Below are 21926 nucleotides of genomic sequence, written 5' to 3' on the forward strand. Positions count from 1 at the left end.
ATGAACAAACATGCCTTTGTGCTTTAACTGCTGTGCCAGATGAAGATATGGGCAGTCTTGCAAACTTATCCCTATTCTCATATTAAAGATCACCCCCTTCCCATTACCTACTGCTGAAAGTTGGTCTCCCTTCACCACATGCTGTGTTCCTTTACTCCATGTCTATCCAACACAGGATTCTGAAGTCAGGTGTGTTAGCAAACTCATCATTACAGTTAGCCTCCTTTTAAAACTGTACAATATTTAACAGATTGTTTAATCTCACAATGGATCTAGTGGCACTATTGTAAGAAAGTTGTCACTCAATCCATTCAGCAACATTTACTGTCTGGATTTAGAGTTCTTTGATTCTTAAACTGCTCTTGTGTAACTGGAGATGACTTCCACTTGCACAAGGGGGCCTAGTTTTCCTCAACCACCCATTCCTGCTTTAGCCCATCCCACACATGCCACATACTATCCTGCACTGCTGGTCTGATTATTCTGTGGGGCAACTTTTGGGAGAAGGGTTTCGGGGGCACAGACGAAAAAAGGAGAGTCTTGTTCCAGAAACGGAACTCTGCTCACACTAGTTAGAATTCAAGACAATGATGGTTCGTTATGGTGGAAGCAAGGCTACCATGCATGTGTGCACACGATCTAAAGTTTGGAAAGGATCTCCAAAATCTCCACAAAAGCAAATCCAGGGCGGGTTTACAAAAGACCAGTAGCAGAAAATAGGGACTGTGCCTGGGAAATAGGAGCAATTGACATGTATGTCACTATACTGTAAATTAAATTCAGGACCATGCTGAGCAATTGAATTTGATCCTCTCTGTTCCAATCAAGGCAGAATATTTTTGATTATCATAAATTTTGATACCTGCCAGCAAAATTAATGCCAAACATTTCCTTTTTTTTTTTTTTTTAAAGCAACAAACCATATCTTTGGCTACAAGTGAACTCTTAAATTGTCTTCATGGCTACAGCAATCCAATGGCCAGAGTGAATGGGAAATTGAGAGTGTGCAATGTGGTTTCCTCTGTGGGAATCTGTCATCTTCTTCTTGTTTTCTAATGTAATGTGGACCAGATGGCAATGCAATAAACCCTTCCAAATGCTGGCATACACGAAAATGGGAGCGAGGCTTGGTAAATGAAATATGATGCGATTCTGGAAGGGATGAAGGGGAAACTGCTAATTGGGATATAAAATTTCAATGACTAATGTGCTGTGGTGAGGAGGCAGGCCATGAGTTGTAAAGGTAGCAAGTGTGGCAGCTATTTTGAGCTTCACATCTTGAAACGATGCCCACTGTAGTTGGGTGGGAAGTGGCCCGTTTCCGCTTCCACCATCTTCAGAACCAGCAGAGATCTGCTCTGGAGGCCCATCTCTTCTGCACATGGATGACTTCAGTCTATTTTTATTATAACTAATGTGGAAAACCTTGCTCATTTGCCTGGTGATTGGCATTTTACTTGCTTATGGGCTTATTCCTGTATACTTTATAACTTCACTTCTGAAACTCGGGCATGGTTCCATGTTTTCATAGATACAGGAAGCTATCACATGCTGTGTTAGACCATGGTCCATCCAGAGGTGAGTACTGTCCATACTGAATGGTAGAGGCGTTCTGGAGTTTCAGAAAAGGACTTTTCCCATCTCTACTTTGAGATGCCAGGGATCGAACCTGGGACCTGCTACTTCCATACTGTGTGCTCTACTACTAAGCTACAGTTGCATTTCCACCAATTTGTGTGCCTATGATTATGACACTTCAGGAAAGTTGCAAAGTTTCTCTGCCTTCCTCCTTGCCCAGCTTCCTAAATGTGTGAACCTGAAGCAGTGCTGACTTTTATTGTGCGAAGAAGGAAAGTTGAGTATTTGACATAAGTTGCTATGTGACAAAAATTTAGATCGATATATGTTTAAATAAAAATAAATTGTCTGAGCATCAATTCTTAATTAGTCAAGTTATAAACATTTAAATTTGAAGTAACAGTAGATGTTTGAATCAAACAATAGTCTTCCACTTCTCAACAGCATGATCAACTGTGCAGATGCACAGCCCAGTTATAGTACTTGGTAATACAATAAAGGGTTTCCATTTGTGTGCCAGATGCTGTGCCTGTGTTTTTCGGTAATAGCAGGCCAGAAGTCAATAGGTGCAGCTTTCTGCAGTGTGGAGATGCAATTATGAGTGTCACCTGCTGAATTTCTGTTTGCCAATGGGCATACAATCTCAGTAAGGACAATAAAGAATCAAAGTTTTAGTTTCAGTGTAATGCACGACCAATTCAATTTTATTGTCTATAGTAATCCTGAAGCATTTGATTCTGGGGTTGCTAACAAAACAGAAAAAAAAACCTGCCTTGGCTTGTCCTAATGCTTCAATAGTGACTTGATAGGGAGGAAATAGAAGGTGAGTTAGGGCGCAAACCAGTGCTGCCCTTAGGCTGATGCAAGTCCCTTGCACTGGCCCAGGAGGGTTACAAACGTGCTGTAAGCACATTTGCGCCTCCTCAAGAGGAAGCTGGGCCAGCACTCTAAGAAGCGCCAGCCTGTGCAGGCTGACAGAAGCCTCCACACTGGCTTCCTCCTCAACTCTTGCGTCAGAGAAAAGGTAGGCGGGGGGAGGCAGGCGATCCTGGGTGAGGCAAGGGCGGGTGGTGGGTGGCCCTGGGGGGCGGGTGGGCACGGAGCAGGAGTCGGGGCTGGGATCCAGCAGTTCTGCTGGATCCCAATGACCGTTCCAAGGGAGAACAGAGCGGCAAGCTCAGCCAGCTCAGGGGTCTAGGGGTGCGGGCAGAGGGAAGGGAGGAGGCAGGCGGGGACGTGTTTCAGGGCAGGGGGAAGGTGGGGCCAGGACCCAGCAGTTATGCCGGGTCAGCACGAAGCAGCTCCTGCTCCTCAACCTGCCTGCAGATCCAAGGGGACCCACTGAGGCTGCTATGGCTCTCCCTGGGGTAAGGGGAAAATTTCCCCCTTGCCCCTGGCTGAGTCACAGTCAGCCCCAAACTTCCACTGGATACATTGCAGGCCCAGTGGCCTGCGTATTCCAGTGCAAGATAGGCTTGCGCTGCCCAGATCTCAGTTTTAAGAGTATCTTAAAATGTAGCCATCGTAAAAAGAACTTATGGGTACTGCATTCAGAGCACCACAAATGCAACTGTAGTTTATCCTTTGCTGAACCACACCTGATGCTGCTTTGATTCTTAAGATATATGTCTTGCAACTCTTAATCCCCTGCTGCAGTTTTGTTAAAGCTTTCCATATAGTTAAGGACGCTTCTGTTTTGCCTGAGATGAGCTAAAATTAATCCAGTTGTCTACCTTGGCATGCTCTCTGCAGCTGGGATGAACTAGATTTATATATGCTGTTGCAACTATGACTTGTTGAAGGGTTTTTGGCTAATTGCTGTGCATCTCTCATCTTCATGGGCCCATTTCACTGTGTGTCGTTTCTCTAATAACGCAAAGCAAATGCGATTCACTCCCCACCCTTCCCCAATTCCCTTGTGCAGAGAGGCATTTTGAATTCTCAGTCCTCCTCACTCAGGCCCCTGCATTCCTGCACAGTGAATGAAAGAGAACCCACATTCTTAGGTCCTGCTTTTCTCATGTCCCATCCTGACTCTGTCCCCTCTGCTCAGGCGGAAAATAGGCACCCAGTCTGAATGTGGCAGAGAAACACTTTGCTTAGCTTGGTGGCGTAGCTGGAGGGGGGCGGAGTACTCAGACTGGCAGCGAGGCGGGCAAACGGCCCCTCCCTTTGAAACCATTCCCGCCGGGGGGAGCAAAACGGAGCCGTATGGCCACTTGCCCACCTCGCTGCCAGGCTGAGTGCTCTGCCCCCCTCCTACGCCACTGGCTTAGCTTGAGGTTATTGGAAGCATCTCAAATAAATAAACCCAAACAGAAAGAAGACATTTTAGTTGTTTAATACTGGAGGCTTAGAATATATTGACTTTCAAGTGCTTTTCTTTTAAAGACATTTTAAAAGGTACCAGTGTGAATGACTGTGTATGGTTTGACAATGATTTTGTGAAAACCATTGTCTGACCATGTTTTTCTTTTCAGTGTGTGCCCCAGCATAAAAAAGAATGGAACAAAGGTGTGAACTTGATGTAGCATGTATATGAAGTGCACTGACATCAAGCGCCAATAAACGGTCAGAAGGAGATATAAAACTTTCACAGTTTACACTGGCTAGGCTAGCTCATGTCTGCTTTTGCTCGCCAGGTAACATGTAGAAATATGAATCCACATGGGACTGTGAACAAGGAAAGCTTGAGAGAGTGCAGAAATGAAGTCTCTTCAAAAGCTCTTTATCTTGCCCTACATCACACTAGGACAAGCAAAGCAGGTTGAGCTAATTAACCTACCCTTGATTAAATATTCTAGGTAGTTAATTAATAGGCATATGCCCTGTATAGCACATCCTCTGAGATTCTTGAAAAGCTGTCAAAAAAAGCACCTGAAGGGCATACCTTAGCTTGAAAAATTAGTCCCCTCCATTTCAAAATGTGTGGTTTATAGGGTTAATGATAAGAGACTGATGCAGCCAACTTGCTGGAAAACCAGAATGTGCTAGTAACTATTGTATACTTGGGAGTCAGGAGCAAACAGGGTTGCTGAGAGGTTAACTTGCTTGCAAGACAGAATTTGTTATGATGAAAAAATGTGTCCTCTGCTGAATGAATGTATCTTTGAGAAAGAATCAGGAGAAAGAAGTTAATGCAAAGGGAAGATTGTGGGGAAAGGATTAGCTAGAACTTCCACTTACAAGGACACTACTTTTTTCTTGTTCTCTTAAAACATTCTATGACCCTGAATAAATTCAGTGAATGCAAACTCATTTAAAGCAGAGACAGTGCCCGTCATAACACAGCTGCACTAAGGAATCAGAAATTTCTATTGTTCTTTCATGTCTTGTTGATGTAAGCATTAGCCTGAGATAAGTTTCTTTAATTCTGATTTGTTTATTGCAGAGGATGGTAACCTTTTCGGGAAAATGGGCTGGACGTTCACAGCAATGACGTTATCACATCACCACCAAACTTTCTGGCTGCCAAGCTCCTGGAATCGGCTCTAAGAGGTAAGGCCTCCCGCCCAATTCACCATGTGCCAGATGGGGGAATGGTGCACCTATCTGTCCTGGCTCACGAAGTTCCTCTGCCGGGAGGCACAGGGACTCTGTGAGCCTGGGCAAGTTGCTCCACCATTCCCTGTCTGGCAGAACAGTGAACTGGGTGGGAAGTTTTGCCTCCCAAGCCAAGCTTCGCATAGGCTAGATGACTAGATCTCACTAGATCTGGTTCGTGGGCCATAGGGTTTATAGGATCTAAATGTTCATCCAGTGTTTTTCAAACTGTGGGTTGGGACCAACTAGGTGGGTCACGAGCCAATTTCAGATGGGTCCCCATTCATTACAATATTTTATTTTTAATATATTAGACTTGATGCTACCGTGGTACGTGACTGCATTTGGGGAAATGTTACAGACCTGTACTTTAACAAGCTACTACAGATATTCTTTTAACAATGACAGTAAATGGGACTTACTCTTGGGTAAGTGTGGGTAGGATTGAAGCCTAGGATTGTTAAAATTTTTCCTGCTTGATGATGTCAGTTTTGGTCATGACATCACTTCTAGTGGGTCCTGACAGATTCTCATTCTAAAAAGTGGGTCCCGGTGCTAAATATGTGAGAACCACTAAGTTAAAGGCAGAATCTGTAGCCCTGTTTTCATGACATATCCAAGGTGACTGAATGCATGGTTCATGGTGGCAGGTTGAGCTCCCCATCTACGGATATTCAGTTGAATGTCTGCATGGTACAAGCATGCAATTTGGTGTTTAAATTGAAATGCTTCAGCTTAACTCTCATATAATGCAGAGAGGGTTTTTTTTAAAAAAAAATCATAATATATAATCCAGCACATATTTGGAGACTTTGAACTGCAGACAAACTTAGCTATATGCATTAATATATTCTTTGTGCACAATCCATCCATCTTTCTCTTTAAACTATTGTGGCTACACAAAGGGTGGGTTATTCAGGGGGGATCTGTTTATTTTCCCATCCTCATACAGGGTGTTTTGCCTTGGCGCAAAGAATTGGACTTTTTTTGTTTGTTTGTCTCTTTAAAAAGGCAGTTAACTTATTTTTACTACTTAAGTTGGGCCAAACGCAGTGACAGGTAGTAAAAATGTCACCCTTTGAAGATGTCAGCATAAAGTATTTAAAAGCATTTTTGGATACCACACTGTTGGCATTATTAAGCAGGTTAAAAGCTGTGCCCAGGGATGTATGACTCTAAGAGGACTACTAGCATGAAAAATTAATCGGAGTCCTGCTGAGACAGAGCCCCAGGCATCACTTCTGATTTGCCAATGTTTAAGCAAACACAGAAAGTGCCCTTGGAGACCTCTGAGAATTGTGCAATATTGCTCTGAATGGATATGATGTGAATGTTTGGTTCTGTAAAAGCTGGATGTCATCTTGGTACTGATGTGCCTTTTTGAGGATGTTTAATTTGAGCTGTGATCCTTTAAGTCTCGGAAGACTTCCTCAAACAAGAAGTGGTCAGATCATACGAAAAGGCTGGCAAAGAATACAATTGCTTTGTGCCACCCTGAACAGCAAGGCGACAGTAGCTAGAGGATGAAGCCAAGACATTAAAATGTCTACAGTTTTGGTGGCAGATTGCTCAAATGCCTTTCCTGCATCTAGTGTCAGTCAACAACACTGCTGTTGGCTTGCTTAATGCAATGTTTGTGTTTGGCAAACATTTTGAATAGGGGCCATCTCTGGAAGGCAGCCTGATTGGTTGGTATATATGAGTTGGAGAAGGGGTTGAGGACAAAACTGGCCAGTGCTTTTGTCGGTACCATGTGACTGGATTAGCTAATGACAGTGATAAGTACAGGCTTCTATATCTCAGGTATTTCTTACCCTCACAAAGAAACTGTTTCTTTCTTTGAAAGAGTTAGAATGACTCCACACCGAAACTGGGGAGGGGAGGAGAGTGATACAATACTGGAGGCACAGTTTAGAGCAGCCATTTTCAACCACTGTGCCGTGGCACACTGGTGTGCCATGAGTGGTCCACAGGTGTGCCACAAGAATTTGGGGGAAGATCATTTATTAGTAGGGTCAATGGGGATGTGAGCCCCCCACTGGCAGCATGGTGTGCCTTGTCAATAGTCAAAAACCTGATGGTGTGCAATTTTGACAATTTTGATGCCTTGTCAGTGTGCCATGAGATGAAAAAGGTTGAAAATAGCTGGTTTAGAGTTTAGCTCTGAAGGAACGATCTACTGGAATACAAATACAGTGGGCTCTCAATATCCATGGATTCTGAACCTGCAGATTTGAGCCCACCTGGGCCTCAGACTGCCTTATAAGGGCATAAAAACGTCACTTCCAGATTCCCTAAGAAACCAGAAGATGCTTTTTTCTTTTTTCGGTGCCTGAAACAGGCATTCTGAGGGTCAGGGAGGCCATCAGATCACCCTCCAGATCTCACTGGAACGCAGCTCATCCAGATCTTCTCGACTCCGGTTTTCCCCTTTAAATATCTCTTGTTTCCAAACTGTTTTCCCTGTCTATTTCATGCATTCTGCCTTAAAATTTAAAATACAGGTCACATTTTTGATGGAAATAGAAAGCTTTTTTTCTCTCATCCACTCTCAAAGCAAGAAGACTGTGATGTTTTTCTAGGAATGTGGACTCTCTTTGTTTATCCCTTTTACTCTCCATAATGCAAAGTTTTTTGCAGGGGTTCTTTTTGTGGGGGGGATTTTTTTTTGCCCTCATTGGAGTTTTGTTTTTGAAAGTTTTTAGCTAAAAGACTAAGAAATACAGTGGACCTCTGCTTTACAATGATAATCTGTTCTGGAGACTCCCATCGTATTGTGAAAATATTGTAATGTGAACCCAATAACACTTTTTGGGGAAGGGAATTTGTTCCAATTCGGAAGTTGAAGTTTCTGCAACAACATGAAGCTATTTCCCTCTCTAAAAGCTACCACACATTTGTATCGCTGCTTGGCTTGTCTATCGTCACCAACGAGGTAAGGCTGGCAGTAATTGTGAGCCTATCGTAAAATGAATAAGGTATAGTGAACCTTGTTTTACTATGGAGAGTCAATTGCAAAGTGTTGTTGGCAACCTTCAGTCTCGAAAGACTATGGTATCGCGCTCTGAAAGGTGGTTCTGGAACAGCGTCTAGTGTGGCTGAAAAGGCCAATTCAGTGACAATCCCTTCCACACTGGGAGCAAGTGCAGTCTGTCCCTGGTCTGTCTCCCTGGCTATGGGCCTTCCTTCTTTGCCTCTTAGCCTCAGACTGTTGGCCAAGTGTCTCTTCAAACTGGGAAAGGCCATGCTGCACAGCCTGCCTCCAAGCTGGCTGCTCAGAGGCCAGGGTTTCCCACCTGTTGCAAAGTGATTTGATCATAAAATGAACGCACTGTAAAGCAGGGGACCACTGTACTGGTTACAATTACATGGATCAACGGTCTGATTTAGTATAAGGCAGCTAAATAGCCATCATATAATCACCTGTATTTTTTGATTAAATAATGTAAGCATTGAGGCTAAACACGTAATAAAAATATGAAAAATTATTCAAATATCTTTGCCATTTAAGTATGTCTGTATTAATTTAAGTTTATAAATATGCTCTATAATTCTTGTTATGTCAATTTATTTTTCTGTTTAAAGAGTTTCTAATGTGAACAATTTTGTTCCTTTCTCCAGATTTATCCAGTAGCCACAGTACCCTATTAGCATGAGCTGGAATGTCTAAGGCAGTGGTTCTCAAACTCTAAGGGAGATTGAGAACCAAGGTAAGTCATAGCAGTGGAGGGGGGAAGGCAGTAACGCAATCCCCAGGATCATGCTGCTGCCAGGGACAAGGGTTTCCTCACCCCCACTCACCTATACCAGCCTCCTGGGGGGTCTGGGGAGCCTGTGAACAAACATCTGAAAATGGGGGGGGGGAATCCACTTCTGGTTTTCATAGTGAAACTGGAAGTAGGAGTGTTTTTCCTATTTTCAGATGTTTGGAGGATTGGGGGAGCCTGGCAGAGGGGTTTGAATCTGGGTTCACATCACTGGCGGACCTAGACGGGGGAAATGGAGCAAATGCCCCGAGTGCTGACCCTTCAGGGCTGCCTCTTGGACCCCAGGAGGAGTGCCCAAGAGTGCTGCGGAGAGGCAGCTTGCTACCTCTCCGTCAGTGCCTCGGCGCCGACTGAGCCGCCCCCCTCCCCTCCTCCTTTATAGGAGAATAGGAGACAGTTACCCTAGAGAGGCACTGACGCTCTAGGGCAGGAGTGTCCAAAGTTTTTGGCAGGAGGGCCACATCTTCTCTCTGACACTGTGTCGGGGGCCAGGGGAAAAAAAAGAATTAATTTACATTTAAAATTTGAATAAATTTACATAAGTTTATATAAATGAATATATTAAAGATGAACTTATATGAATGAATGAAGGTCTTGCAATAGCTCAAGGCCAATAAAAGGCCTTGCACAAAGCAAGGCTGGCCTTTCCTTTGCTGCCGCTACTGCATCACAGACGTGAAACAGCAAGCAGTGGAGGGAGCCCTCATCCCACAGCTCATGTCGGAAGAAACAGTTGCCCTCACACTGAGAGCAGTTGCATCAGGCCAGTGTGGGCGCCAACAAATCTCCAGAGGGCCAGAGGCTCATTGGAGACTGAGGGTTCCCTGAGGGCCACATTAAGAGGCCTCAAGTGGCCCCAGGGCCAGGGTTTGGGCACCCCTGCTCTAGGGCACCCATCTCGTCTCCTCCTATAAAGGAGGAGGGGAGGGGAGGTGGCCCAGTTGGTGCTGAGACGCTGCCTGAGAGGCAGCTTCCTGTTGTCTCCCAGGAGTGCTCCTGGGTGCCCCTGCTCCACCTCTTAGGGCATCCCTAAGAAGCGGAGCTGAAGTGGCGTGCGGCTCCTCCGATTACGGAGGAGACACATGCTGCTTGCTGGGCTCCAGAGGAGCCTTCCATACTGCTTGTCAGTGGCATGGAGGTCTCCTTTGGGGCTCTGCCTGGGGCTGCTGGAAGCCCGTCTGTCTGGGGCGCCACTTCCAGCAGCCCCAGATCGCTTCAGAGGAGACCTCCGTGCTGCTTACAAGTGGTGCGGAACGCTTTGCTGGGGCGCCCTTCCTCCGCCTCTGAGGTCGTCCCTCAGAGGTGGAGGGCAAGCGGCACATGCCCCCTCTGACTTCGAAGGCTCTGTGGGGGCCTCAGCTGCCTCCTCCGTTCCCCCTTTGTTTTCAAAGGGGAAACGGAGGAGCTAGCTGCGCGGAAGCAATTGTGGTGACATTGACGTCACCGCAGTTACTTCTGGGTCAGCGGCGAAGGGGAAGGGGGGCAAAAATGTGGGGTTGCCCCGGGCATGGGGATCCCCAGGAACGCCTCTGGTTCACATTCAGAATGGATTGTTGAATTTGGGTGACCTTTTGTCGGATCCAACAGGGCTTCTGCTGAAAAACAGTTGAAAACATTGGAGGCTACTGAAAAACACAGGGCTTAAAGGCACAATGGTCCTGTGAAGCATTAGTGGCTAAGCAACTGAACTGTCACCAAGGAGTAACCTGGTTCAAATCACACCTCTGCTAAAAGCTCACAAGATGGCCTCAGGGAAGCTTTTCAGTTTTAGCTCTTATTCAGTTGCAATATGCAATAGAATTATAATAATCATATGTGATAATATGTGTGAAGTGCTTTGCACATCCATAAAGAACTACTCAAATGTGTAATATCATTATAGAACCAAAGCATTAAGATTTCTGGTTTGCATTTGGTTCCATTGTGACTAAAGACAAAACCAGATGTGATGTGGAAGATCTGTGATTAGGATCTGCTGTGGGTTTTGCTTTGTTAATTAGCAGCCTCTGGGACTACTTTGAAGCTTAGGAAAGTGCTGCTCATGAGAGGTTGTTTAACCCTTTTCTACCATATCCTTTTTCCAATGCAAATTGAAGCTCATAATAGCTCCATGGGAAGAAAAGAAATAAGAGAAAGATGTGTACTGATACTGTGCCCCTCCCACCACAGAGCTAACAGGAGCTTTGGGTGAAGAAAGGGGTTTACTTTCGTGAAAGGGCACTGGGAAAGATTTAAACATTTGCTCATAGAGTACCATTTTCCAGAACTTCAAAGCAGCCCCATATGGTGCCAATAATGGATCTCCAGCATCACATCTGATTTGGCCCTAAGTTTGTTCCAGTTGGCTTTGGGTTCACAAGAATAACTGGTTTGAAACACTCAAATGAGTTCAAGTGAGTGACTTTAACAATCATTCATAGGAGAAGTAGTTATGACCTTTGTATCTTGTCCTTCATCTGAGGAACTTAACAGCACAATCCTATACATGTCTACTTAGAAATAAGAAGTCCCATTGTGTTCAATGGGGCTTGTTCCTAGGAAAGCATGTATAAAGTCTCACAACAATTCTGGGTACTGTGATGGGAGTTTAAGCTCACTGACTCACTGAAGGACTGTAGTGGTTGGAAGACCATAGTTAACATGAAGACTTCGTGAATTTACATTATTTGGTCTGCTTACCCACTTATTTAGTGAGGCCTGGAGCTCAGGTGAACTTCACTAGTTGTCCTGTCTGTCTGCTCATTTAGCAAGGGCTGAGTGTGGTAGGCTCAAAGTTGCTGGTTTTCTATCAGCATGGAGCTATGTCCTGCAAGAGTTATCCTACAGCACAGTTTAGATAAGGCAAGGCCCAGATGGTGGAAAATCTGTCTGTGTGTGAAAGACATTGTAAGGATCTAAGCTCCCAGCTTCTTCTAGAAGCTTCTTTGATGTTGGGTATATAGCTACCTGAGATGCCAAATTTGGATTTCACTAGAAGACAAGGAACTGTGGAGGCATGCCTAGAACTTGCTCCACTAGGGTCTGTCCACTGATGTTCAGGGATCCCCAGCAGCAAATAGAAAGAATGTCGTAAGCTTTTGTTTGCCCAGTGCCTATTCCACATACTGTACATGCATTCTTTATTGTGTTTTCTGTATATAAGCTCTCTTGCTTCTGTATATTTATAAATCTTACTTTTTAAAACATATTCTATATTGTGCTCTGGCTCTCCTTGGCTACCCTCTGAACCGGGAAATAGCAGAGTCTGATTGAAGCAGCCTCTGGATTTCAGGACAAGGTGCAAATTTTCACCACCTATGCACTCTCATATTATTTGAGATGGGATAGACTTCAGGATCCGCATTACGGGTTCCTCTAAAAACTGGAGCATACATGCTTTATGAGGCCCCTCCAGTCCAATCCTATGGTTCCCCCATCTACCAATGCAGCGACAGCAAAATGGCTACTGCTGCATCCTGCAGGGGAGATGCAGTCACAGAGGTCTACTCTGGGTAAGTATCCACAATGCAGATGGTTCCACTTGGACCTGCGTTAGTGAAATCACTGGTGGAAGTCCGTGTAGATCAGGGCTGTGGGATTTGTTCCAGGAAGGTTAGGATTTGGTGGCTGACACACTGACCCCTTTCTCAGAGCCCATCTCCAATAGTTGGTTAAATAATGCCATGTTTGTCTTCTTTATGTTTTGTCACCATTTGTAGTAGTCTCCTTTAAGGCATGTAGGTCCCTTCTTTATGAAAGCAGTGAATCTAGCCAGTGCCAGCTACTGCCCAGCTGCAGGCATTCTCAAGGGCAGATGGGAGGCGGGGCCAGAATTCTGCGGTTATGTCAAATCCTGACCCTGTTCTGGGGCAGCATAGTGCGGTCCCTGGCACTCCCTTCTGCTTGGATCTGCGCCACCTCATCAGGTAGCGCAGATCCAAGTAGACCCATTGGGGCTGCAGCAGCACAACACAGGGTAAGGGGAAAGGTTTCCCCTGACCTTGGGTTGTGCTGCTTTTGGCCCCAAATTTGCACTGGATGCAGCGCAGGCCCGCTGGTCTGCCTGCTCCAGTGCAAATTAGGATTGGTCTGTTAGGTACTTTTTTTTTCTGTAGTGAAATGCCCAACTCACCCTCACCGTTTTGCCCCATGTTAATTAGATTATTTCTCTGAAGCTAGAACAGGAGTTCCTATGATTAACAGATCCATGGATGGTGATATGATATACGACTGTACTCTTTGGCCATGGATTTATAACTGCACTTTGTTGTACACAGCCTTGCTAGGAGTATGCTTTGGAAGAACACTGCTTTAATCTCATTTTACATCAGTTTTTCGTTATCTCACTTTAAACCCTTTCCTGTTATCTCATATAAACTCTTCATTTCAAATCTATCTTTCATACTTCTGTTTAAATCTCCAGTTAAAAAGAAACCTTTTGTGACATGCATGAATAATATTTGCTCTATAAACAAGGATGTTTACAATAATTTGACCAAAGAATAATTTCACCAAAGAATACTTTAAGGGAAAAGAAATGTATAGGGCCTTCTACAAATGTTTAACACGGTTAAAACAAACCTCCATTTCAAATGGGGGAAAAAGTATTTCTATCTTACTCAAATGAGGATATGGAAGTTCAAATGTATTCAATACGGAGGTGGCTCAAAACAAGATTCCTGTATGCATGAAATATTACTTGGATTACAATTACAAAAAAAAAAATTCTTACTTCTGGTTGCAGACCTCTGCCAGATGTTAGGAAAACAGCGGAAATAGAGACAGACGGAGTAATTCTGCCCTGATATGCTATTTGGAAACCCCAGCACACCAAGTGTGAGAACTCAATGCTGTAAAACTGTTGCAACAAAGGAGTGAATCTGCCTTTTGCTTTAATGTCACAGGCCCAAGGGTTTGCTTTTGATGTTGGTTGTCAAAATAGTTTACTAAAATGAGAGTGACTCCAGCCATATGTGTCTTAGGAATACAACTCCTTTGTGGCTTCTTAAGATGGAATTGATTATGCAGTTGCTACTTGACTGCCATGGCTTTTAAACATCATTTGCTCCTCTGTCAATTCTCCATAGCCTAGGTGAGCTGCAGGGTATTTAACTGACATTGGAGGTGACACCTCCAGGGTCACTTTTTGATAAATCTGCAGTGAAAAATTCTTTGCCAAAATGAAAACTGCACATTAATGTAGTGTGTTTTCCCTAACAGATGCTATATAGACTTGCTTTCAATGTCTTTAAGGTGCCAATCATATTCTCGGCCAGCCTGTGGGGCATATCAGCACTACCGTGACCTTGGTTGCATTCTGCGGGTTGGCTGGGGCCCATGGCACAATGGTGAAGTAAAATAAATTTTTACTTTTCTAGTCTGCTGCACCATGGTCCCTAATGGATCTGTTATCATCTGCACCAGCTGTTTGACTGGTGCAAGTCTGAATTGACCCAAGGGGGCACGGCGAGGCCAGGCAGAGGGCATAGGATACTGGTGGTGCCATTACCGCCAATATCTGCCTCCCTGCCTGCTCTAGGCAGTATTAAGACAAACTGAAAAAAATAGTCAAGACATATTATTTATAGCTTTGACACAGGCTATATAGTGGTTTTTGTTGTTTAAACAATGTATATTTATACCCGATGTTTCAGTCCACTAGCTTTCTTAAGGCAGCTTTCAATGTAATAATGGCCTTTGTCAGAGAAAGGTCCCATGTTCCATTATTAGCTCACTTCCACAAATCATGTTCATTTTAGAGGTCTACTCTTGGGAGCAATGTAATGGCAAAGCTATGAACTTGTGCTTTATAATACAATTCTAAGTGTATTTGACACAGGCTATATAGTGGTGGGCTTTACTCCTAGGAAGTGTGTATAGGATTGCAGCCTTATTGTGGTTTCTTTTCTATGGGTATTTTCCACTTCATATAAATTCATGGACTCACATGAATTCATGATAGAATGTTAACTGCTCACATGAATAGATTACTTGAGTGAATGGTTATTTGTGGAAGTGAACTGGGAACTAAAAGTGGAAGTTGCCTTAGAGTGTAATTCATCTTCTAAAACAGCCTTACTCCATTGTCTCTAAGGCACTATAGTCAAAGCTTAATTAACAACATGATTTAAGAAGCGAGGGTATCAGGATCCTCTTACAAGACATTGTTTTTCCTTATCTGATTTTGGAGAGCAAAGAAAAGTGATATAACACCCCTTGCAAGAAAAAACACCAAGAACAACAATACATGAGCTTACACAGTTAAAAATGGAACAAGCCATTTGACCCCACTTTTTGAATGACTGAAGCAATGCGACAACTGTAACAAAACCAACAGCGCTGAAGAGACATCTGTGTTTAATTTTCAACACTTTGACTTAGAGGGACAGCTTGAGAGGCACTAGACATCTAAGGACTAAGAGTGAAAACAGAACAGTTGGCTGCGGCTTTAACTGATGAATCGGAGACTTGAAATATATTGGGGATTTTTCAAAAAGAGAAGAGGCAGAGGAGAAAGGGCAGGAGGGTAATAAATGGCAAGGCCCTGTTATTTGCTAGAGAAAAAAAACACTCCACTCTTCTCATTTGGTTAGTAGGATCTACACATTGCAATGTAGCACTACTTATAGTAAAGATGGTCGAGCCTTGGAACATTCTACAGAAAGGGTTTTCTACCATGGGGTGGGCAGGGAGAGACTATGTACAATGGCAGCAGAAGGGAGAGTTAGAGTGCAATGTGAGGACTACTGGCATTTGTTAAAGATGACAAACACACATAATTAACACTGCAAACACAGCGAGAAACAAAAGCAAAACAAAAATATACTCCGGAAATTTATTTTGTTTTTAGTTCTGTAGGTAGATGAAGAAAGTGAGTAACAGACACATACATTTGAAATTTTGCCAAGCAAAACTGGAAAAGGATTGTTGGTTACTGAGTTTTTTTTTGCTTTCCCCCCCATAGCTTTCTCATCAATGGAAGATGTTTTTTCAACGACCAAAATGAAAAGGCCAGATTAGAAGGCAACACCAGCTTCTATGCTACATGCTGCACTCCACATTTTCGTCTTGGCAAGAATAAAACAACAATTCCGGTGTATATTTAGCTACTAAAGCTGCAGTGCACACAAATGTCACATTCCCATGAGTCAACCCATTTAATTATCCCCCTCCCCATTTCTTGCATCTCTTTTTAAGATATTCCCCAAGATGCTTGCACTGAATTAGAAGCTGAACATATGGATGTGACAACATCAAGGCAACAGTGGCATTGAAAACAAAGCAGCAAGTGGCTTAAGAATTAGTACAATTGGAGGCAAGTCATTCCGGGTAGGAAAAAAAAGAGAGAAAAAGCACCTTCCATGGGAATAATGCAACCACAAATTAACACCAACCAAGCACTTTGCAAGACCAAAAGAAGAAGAAAAAATGCAGAAAAAAACCACAATATTTTTTGTGAAGAAAAAATAAATCCACAACCAAAATGAAAACAAAGATTAAGCATAACACTTTGTTTTTACAGTTTTTGCATTGCAACCCTTTCCTTTGCCCTTGCTTAATAATTTACAATTATTAAAAGAGATATATTTATTTTTTAGTGCCATCTAGAGCGGGCAAGGGAAGGAGGAACAGCACACAGATATGTGATAACAGTAAACAACATGCGGTCACCTCTGCCACCATTGTTTGCTTGAACGTGTACAGACTGCTTCCAGCTTTGGCAATATTCCTAATTAGGCCCCAAAGAATCCATGATATTTAAACCAAGTGCTAATAAAGTCTCCCTGGTAGCCTCATCATGAGGCAAATTCAAGTAAAAACAATCATGACCCATCAGCTTTATACTTATGAGTAATTTCACTGGGAGCGGTTTTGAAATTTAGAAGAATGAGAAGTGGCTTGAAAAGCAGCCTGCTTGCCCATTAAGACAACTGCTCATTAGAGAAGCAGTGAAGTCTAAAAACCACAGAGAACAAGTCACCTTAGCCTATCTTGAAAGGTCTCTCGCTACTGAATGTAGGTCCATCAACAGCATCAAGTATTTTAGGCTGCAACCCTATACATACTTAGCTGGGAGTAAGTTCCATGGAAACACTGGAACTTACTTCTGTGCAGACATGCATAGGATTGTGCTGCTAATTAACTGGTAAGTACCTAATAAAATACAGCTATATATGACTAAACCCTCTTACAGGTTTTTTGTGTGTGTGATATTGAAGCAACTGCCATAATGTACATTTTAATAAATAAAAAACAACCACTTATTGATTTACAGCCCAATCTTATGCATGTCTACTCAGAAGTAAGTCCCATTAGAGTCAGTGGGGCTTACTCCCAGGAAAGTGTGGTTAGGATTGGGCTGTTAATTCCTTACACTTTAGACCTTAATTCTCCTTCCCATTTTTTTGTTATGGTACTTTACCACCATTATACTAGCCTCAAAAATACATAAACAGGCTCTTAAATAAAATTTGCCCTTGCTGTTGAAAACAGCCCAACCAAAACCAATAGGGTCCAATCCTATTCACCTTTCCAGCATTTAATGTAGCCATGCCAAGGAGGCATGTACTGTATCCTGTGGTGGGTGGCAGTTATGGAGGCCTCCTCAAGTTAAGGAAATGTTTGTTTGCTGATCCTGGGACTGCATTAGAGCTGGAGAGTTGGATAGGATTGGGTCCTAATTAGTTGATTAATTTGTCTTTTAAAGGGGAATTAAGCTTGCAGCCCTAATGAGGAATTTGGCCCCAAGTGTCTTTTTCCCAGATGGTGAAATCTTCTGGTCATTACTGTGCCTCACTCCCTGACAATTCTTTACTATGAAGTTTAGGTGGAATTCCCATTCAGTGGAATTAATGCAAGTTGTATAGCTGCAGTGTTTTAGTGGATCATGTCTAAGGCCCACCTTAAGCAACAGATTGTTTCCACAACTGGAAACATGCAAGAATGCTGATGAGTAATTAACAAGCTGCAAACTCAAGCCACTTCAACCTCTTTTGCATATAGTTGGACATCTCATTGCAATTAAGGACAGAGTACAGACAGAACAACAGGTGAAGCTGGTGCTTCATACTGAACAACATTAGAGGGATAGTATCAAATTACTTTCAGGACTGGAGCATTTTTTTTATTAGGGTCATTGTTCATATGAAAAGATCTAATCAATCTTCTAAAGTAAGGTTGTAGTTAGCAGCAATTCTGATACATCACAGAATTAGAATGTCTGTTCTCCATAGTATGGAGGATGTACTGTTAGTATTCAATTTATGAGACCACAAACTGGTCTGGTCCCCCCTTTCTAAGATTAATTAAAAATAAATACATACTGCCACCTTACAACTAGCTGCAAGTGTGTGTGTGTACACGATGGAGGGGCTTTAAAGTCTTGCAAGAACTTAAAAGTCTGCTACTCTCCCACAGCTGTGAAATGCCAATATTAAACACACACACAAACACAAGATTTGCCACCATTTGAGTTATCGAAAAACAAAACATTGCAAATATGACTACTCTTTCGATGTCAATTCCCCAATCACAAGCATTTGGATATTCAGGAGCTCTTTTGCTTTGGACACCATCTGACAGAAAGCTCCCTTGCACAAGGTCCACTGCAGTGAATGGGGACAGCTCCAGCTCTTTCGACTTCGCTTGCACTAGGGATTGTGCCCTTCATTTCAATGGGATTTCCATAATACTAAGTGCCTTGAGCTTGCAGTATAAATAAATTAAACATCAAAAGTGCTTTCATGCACTCTGCTGGAAGTGCAAAATGGTGAATAATGTAAAGCTGAAGCTCATCTTCTATCATCATCATCATCTGATCTAGCTTAAACTTTCTGATCTTATCCACAAATGTGTTCAAAGTTTATATGATTGTGTTTGTTCTGCATGGTTTTCTTAGTCACTGAAGAGCCAGAACCAAATGTAATTCTTTCTTTCCTTTTTGTTTCTGCTTTTTTTTTTATTTTTGATAAGCTTTTAATTATGGGGCAAGAGCTGTATTATATGTTACCATGCTCCAGCTGGAAGCAGTTAAACTCAAGTCACTCCCCCTCCCTTGCAACCACAGGAAGAATGCTTTCCAAGGCCTTACCCTTCTTGTCTTGGTGATTATGAGATGAGATGGCCACAAATGGATTTGTGTTTTCCGATGAGCCAACTGGATCCTTCCAATCTAGCATGCGCCCCCTAGCATCGTAGCCCTGTTGGGCTGGAGAGTCAGAAGTGGTGGTGCTGGGAACTAGGGAACTGGAGTGTCCTGTTTGCATCACAGACACAGTTAGGGAAAGTAAGAACAAACAGCCTAATAAGAATCAACATTTCCAAAGACATTTTTCAAAGGAAGTATAATATTTGAGCCTTGAAAGAATTTATGTTGTTAAAGTCAAGGATATGAAGACATGATTACAGCAAGATGAGAGCATCTGAAAAAGTGATAGGATTTTTCAGGACTAAGTGAACAATAAGCTGCAGTCCGCTTCCTACTACCAAGACAAAACTGTTACCATAGGTGCCTGCATGCCATGTGTGGAATCTTAATTCTTTCAGGGATAGGACAGTAGTCTTGAAAAACTGGTCAATGTATTTAAATATGCTGAAATTAATGAGATGAGCAGGGTAAAGGGAAAAAAAAACTGAGTGCAACTACAATAAACACACAAAGAAAAATATTCTCTCTCCCTCCTTCCTTGTCTTCCTTCATTCACATGATTTTGGTCAAGATGTAACTTATTACCTTTTCCTCTGGGGTAGTTTTGCAAAACAGCAATAACCAAAAATCTCATGCCTTTTGGTATAATGAAAGAAGTTACTGATTTAACTAATACTGCTTTAATTTGTCTCTCTCTTAAAATAAAAAAGAGGGGTTTAAATAAGCTAAATAAGAGGGGAGCATAAGCTATACCCGCAATAAGGTCCTCCTTTTGAACAAACAAGTGAAATTTGGAATAAAATTGCTTGTATTGATTTCAGAAAATATAGGAGAGGATTTCGCATGGATGAAGGTGCTTCTAAAGATACAATGGACTCAGGTTAATGTATTCTCTTTGTTTAAGGCCTTATAGTACATAATGAATTGTGCCTGGAGGACAGTAGGTAACTGTTAGGTACTCTCTCCTACTACCTCCTGTTACGTGACAAGCAGCTGCAATCACTACCAGTTAAATATTTCAAAGAGTTTTCAACCTTTCATAGAAGGTGCACTGCAGAAGTTCATCCAAGAGATTGCCAGGAGTTTTACAACAAAAGCAAGGTCATTTTTCAGGAAAGGCAATCAAGTGAACATGTAACTGATAAAATATGACCCTTGCCACTGATGCCTGCAACACATATGGGTTGTACAGCACTATCAAGCTTGAAAGTGCTCCTTTTGGAAGAGTGTGACCTTGCTCAGCCCATCTCCATCAGCTCATGAGAAGCAGTAGAGTCTTAGTCTAATGGTGTTCAGTGACAGCATAGTCAGGGGCATACAGGGTGAAGGAAGGGGCAGAGAGCGGAAAGGAACAAGAACTAGGAACATCGTGAGTGGAAAGGGACAATACCAGTAGGGTCAGAAGAATTTGGAAGATGTATGTATATGGATTAATCAGTGTAAAATGAGAGAGGTGAACACTATTCTTTTCAGCCACATGGAGAATTCACTAAGGCCCAGGAAATCTTGCTATCTCTGATATATTACCTTTGAGTGTCTGTAACTCGTCTGCGGAAAAGCAGGTCAGATTCATAGTGTTTCATTGTGCCTTCAGCCCACAGATGCAACAGCTGATCATTAACATGATTAATTTATAGAACTGTACCCCAGGCTGGAGAATTACACTGACAAGGGCACTGTATTGTTCGTTATCTATAATGACAGGAAGTGCAGTTCCACCAGCACCCATTAATAATGAAACTTAGGAGCTGCCACTTGCAGTTTCTGAAATAATTCCTTAAAAATAACAATGCCTTAAAGTGGAACTGGGGAAAAAAACCCACCATGTACTTTGGGAACATATGATGTTTACTCAGCAGGGGGAAAATTGTTAGAGATCTTGGTTTCTGTCCTTGGATGGATTGTGAATCAATTGCTGCCCATATATGAAAACATCTTCTTTGCAAAAAGGATTGGTGTAGATCAGGGGTGCTCACACTTTTTTGGCTCGAGAGCTACTTTGAAACCCAGCAAGGCCCGGAGATCTACCAGAGTTTTTTTTTTACAATGTTCGCGCCATCATAACATATAACATTTATGTGTACAATGTATGTTGGTGTACCTTGAGCCCCACTGAGTATAACAGGACTTACTCCTGAGTAGACATGCCTAGGATTAGGCTGCGAGGCTGCAATCCTAGCCACACTTACCTGGGAGTAAGCCCCATTGAGTACAATGGGCCTTACTCCCGGTGTTTCCTCCCAGAGGCACCTGAAGGGGGGGGTCGGCACTCCGCGATCTACTCATTTTGCCTCGCGATCTACCGGTAGATCGCGATCCACCTATTGAGCACCCCTGGTGTAGATAAAAATAATGAAAACCTGTGACTTCTGCAACTGGGGCTAAACGGACATAAAAAGCTTCCGAGAAGTGTATGCCTGGCCAGTCTTGGTCATCCTATGCCCTAAGACGACTGAGGCATAGAAATGTCTAGCATGAGTCTTTCATGTCCCCTTTCCTGTGCAATACTAAATCATAGCACTACTGTGGCATGTACTCCAGTCTACGGTTTGTTTTACTTCAGCACAAAATCTTTTTCGTCTTTACAAGCAAATCAATTCGCAGCATGAGAAACCAATTAGTTGTATCTAACGACACTGGAAGCAGATAAAACAACTGCCAAATAGCAGTTTTATTTTATACCTGGATTTGATATGCAGTTTGCACCCACCTCCTAGTGCAGATACTTTCGGTTTAGCTGTGTTCAAGGGGCCATTTTATGGTTAAGCTATACATATGGTTAAGGAAAACCTTTTCTTAATATGGTAATCTAGGGGAAATATTTGCCCAGGGGACACATTTGCTGCAGAAAGTGTTCCTGAACCATATGCTTCAGCTATGTGAAGAACTCATTGATAATGGAAAGCTATAGC

The 21926-nt window shown here is 42.8% G+C and overlaps 1 protein-coding gene across 4 annotated transcripts in view; it reads right to left on the bottom strand.

Moving 5' to 3' along the window:
• SEMA6A (semaphorin 6A) overlaps positions 1–21926 on the bottom strand; it is a 208439-nt gene that overhangs the window by 8687 nt on the left and 177826 nt on the right. For all 4 annotated transcript variants that reach the window (XM_066613228.1, XM_066613226.1, XM_066613227.1 and 1 more), the window contains one exon: positions 18958–19122. In XM_066613228.1, the coding sequence (XP_066469325.1) occupies positions 18958–19122 (165 nt within the window). The remainder of the gene's footprint in view (positions 1–18957; positions 19123–21926) is intronic.

Source organism: Tiliqua scincoides, chromosome 2, assembly GCF_035046505.1.
Source record: "Tiliqua scincoides isolate rTilSci1 chromosome 2, rTilSci1.hap2, whole genome shotgun sequence".
NCBI classification, from domain to species: domain Eukaryota; kingdom Metazoa; phylum Chordata; class Lepidosauria; order Squamata; family Scincidae; genus Tiliqua; species Tiliqua scincoides.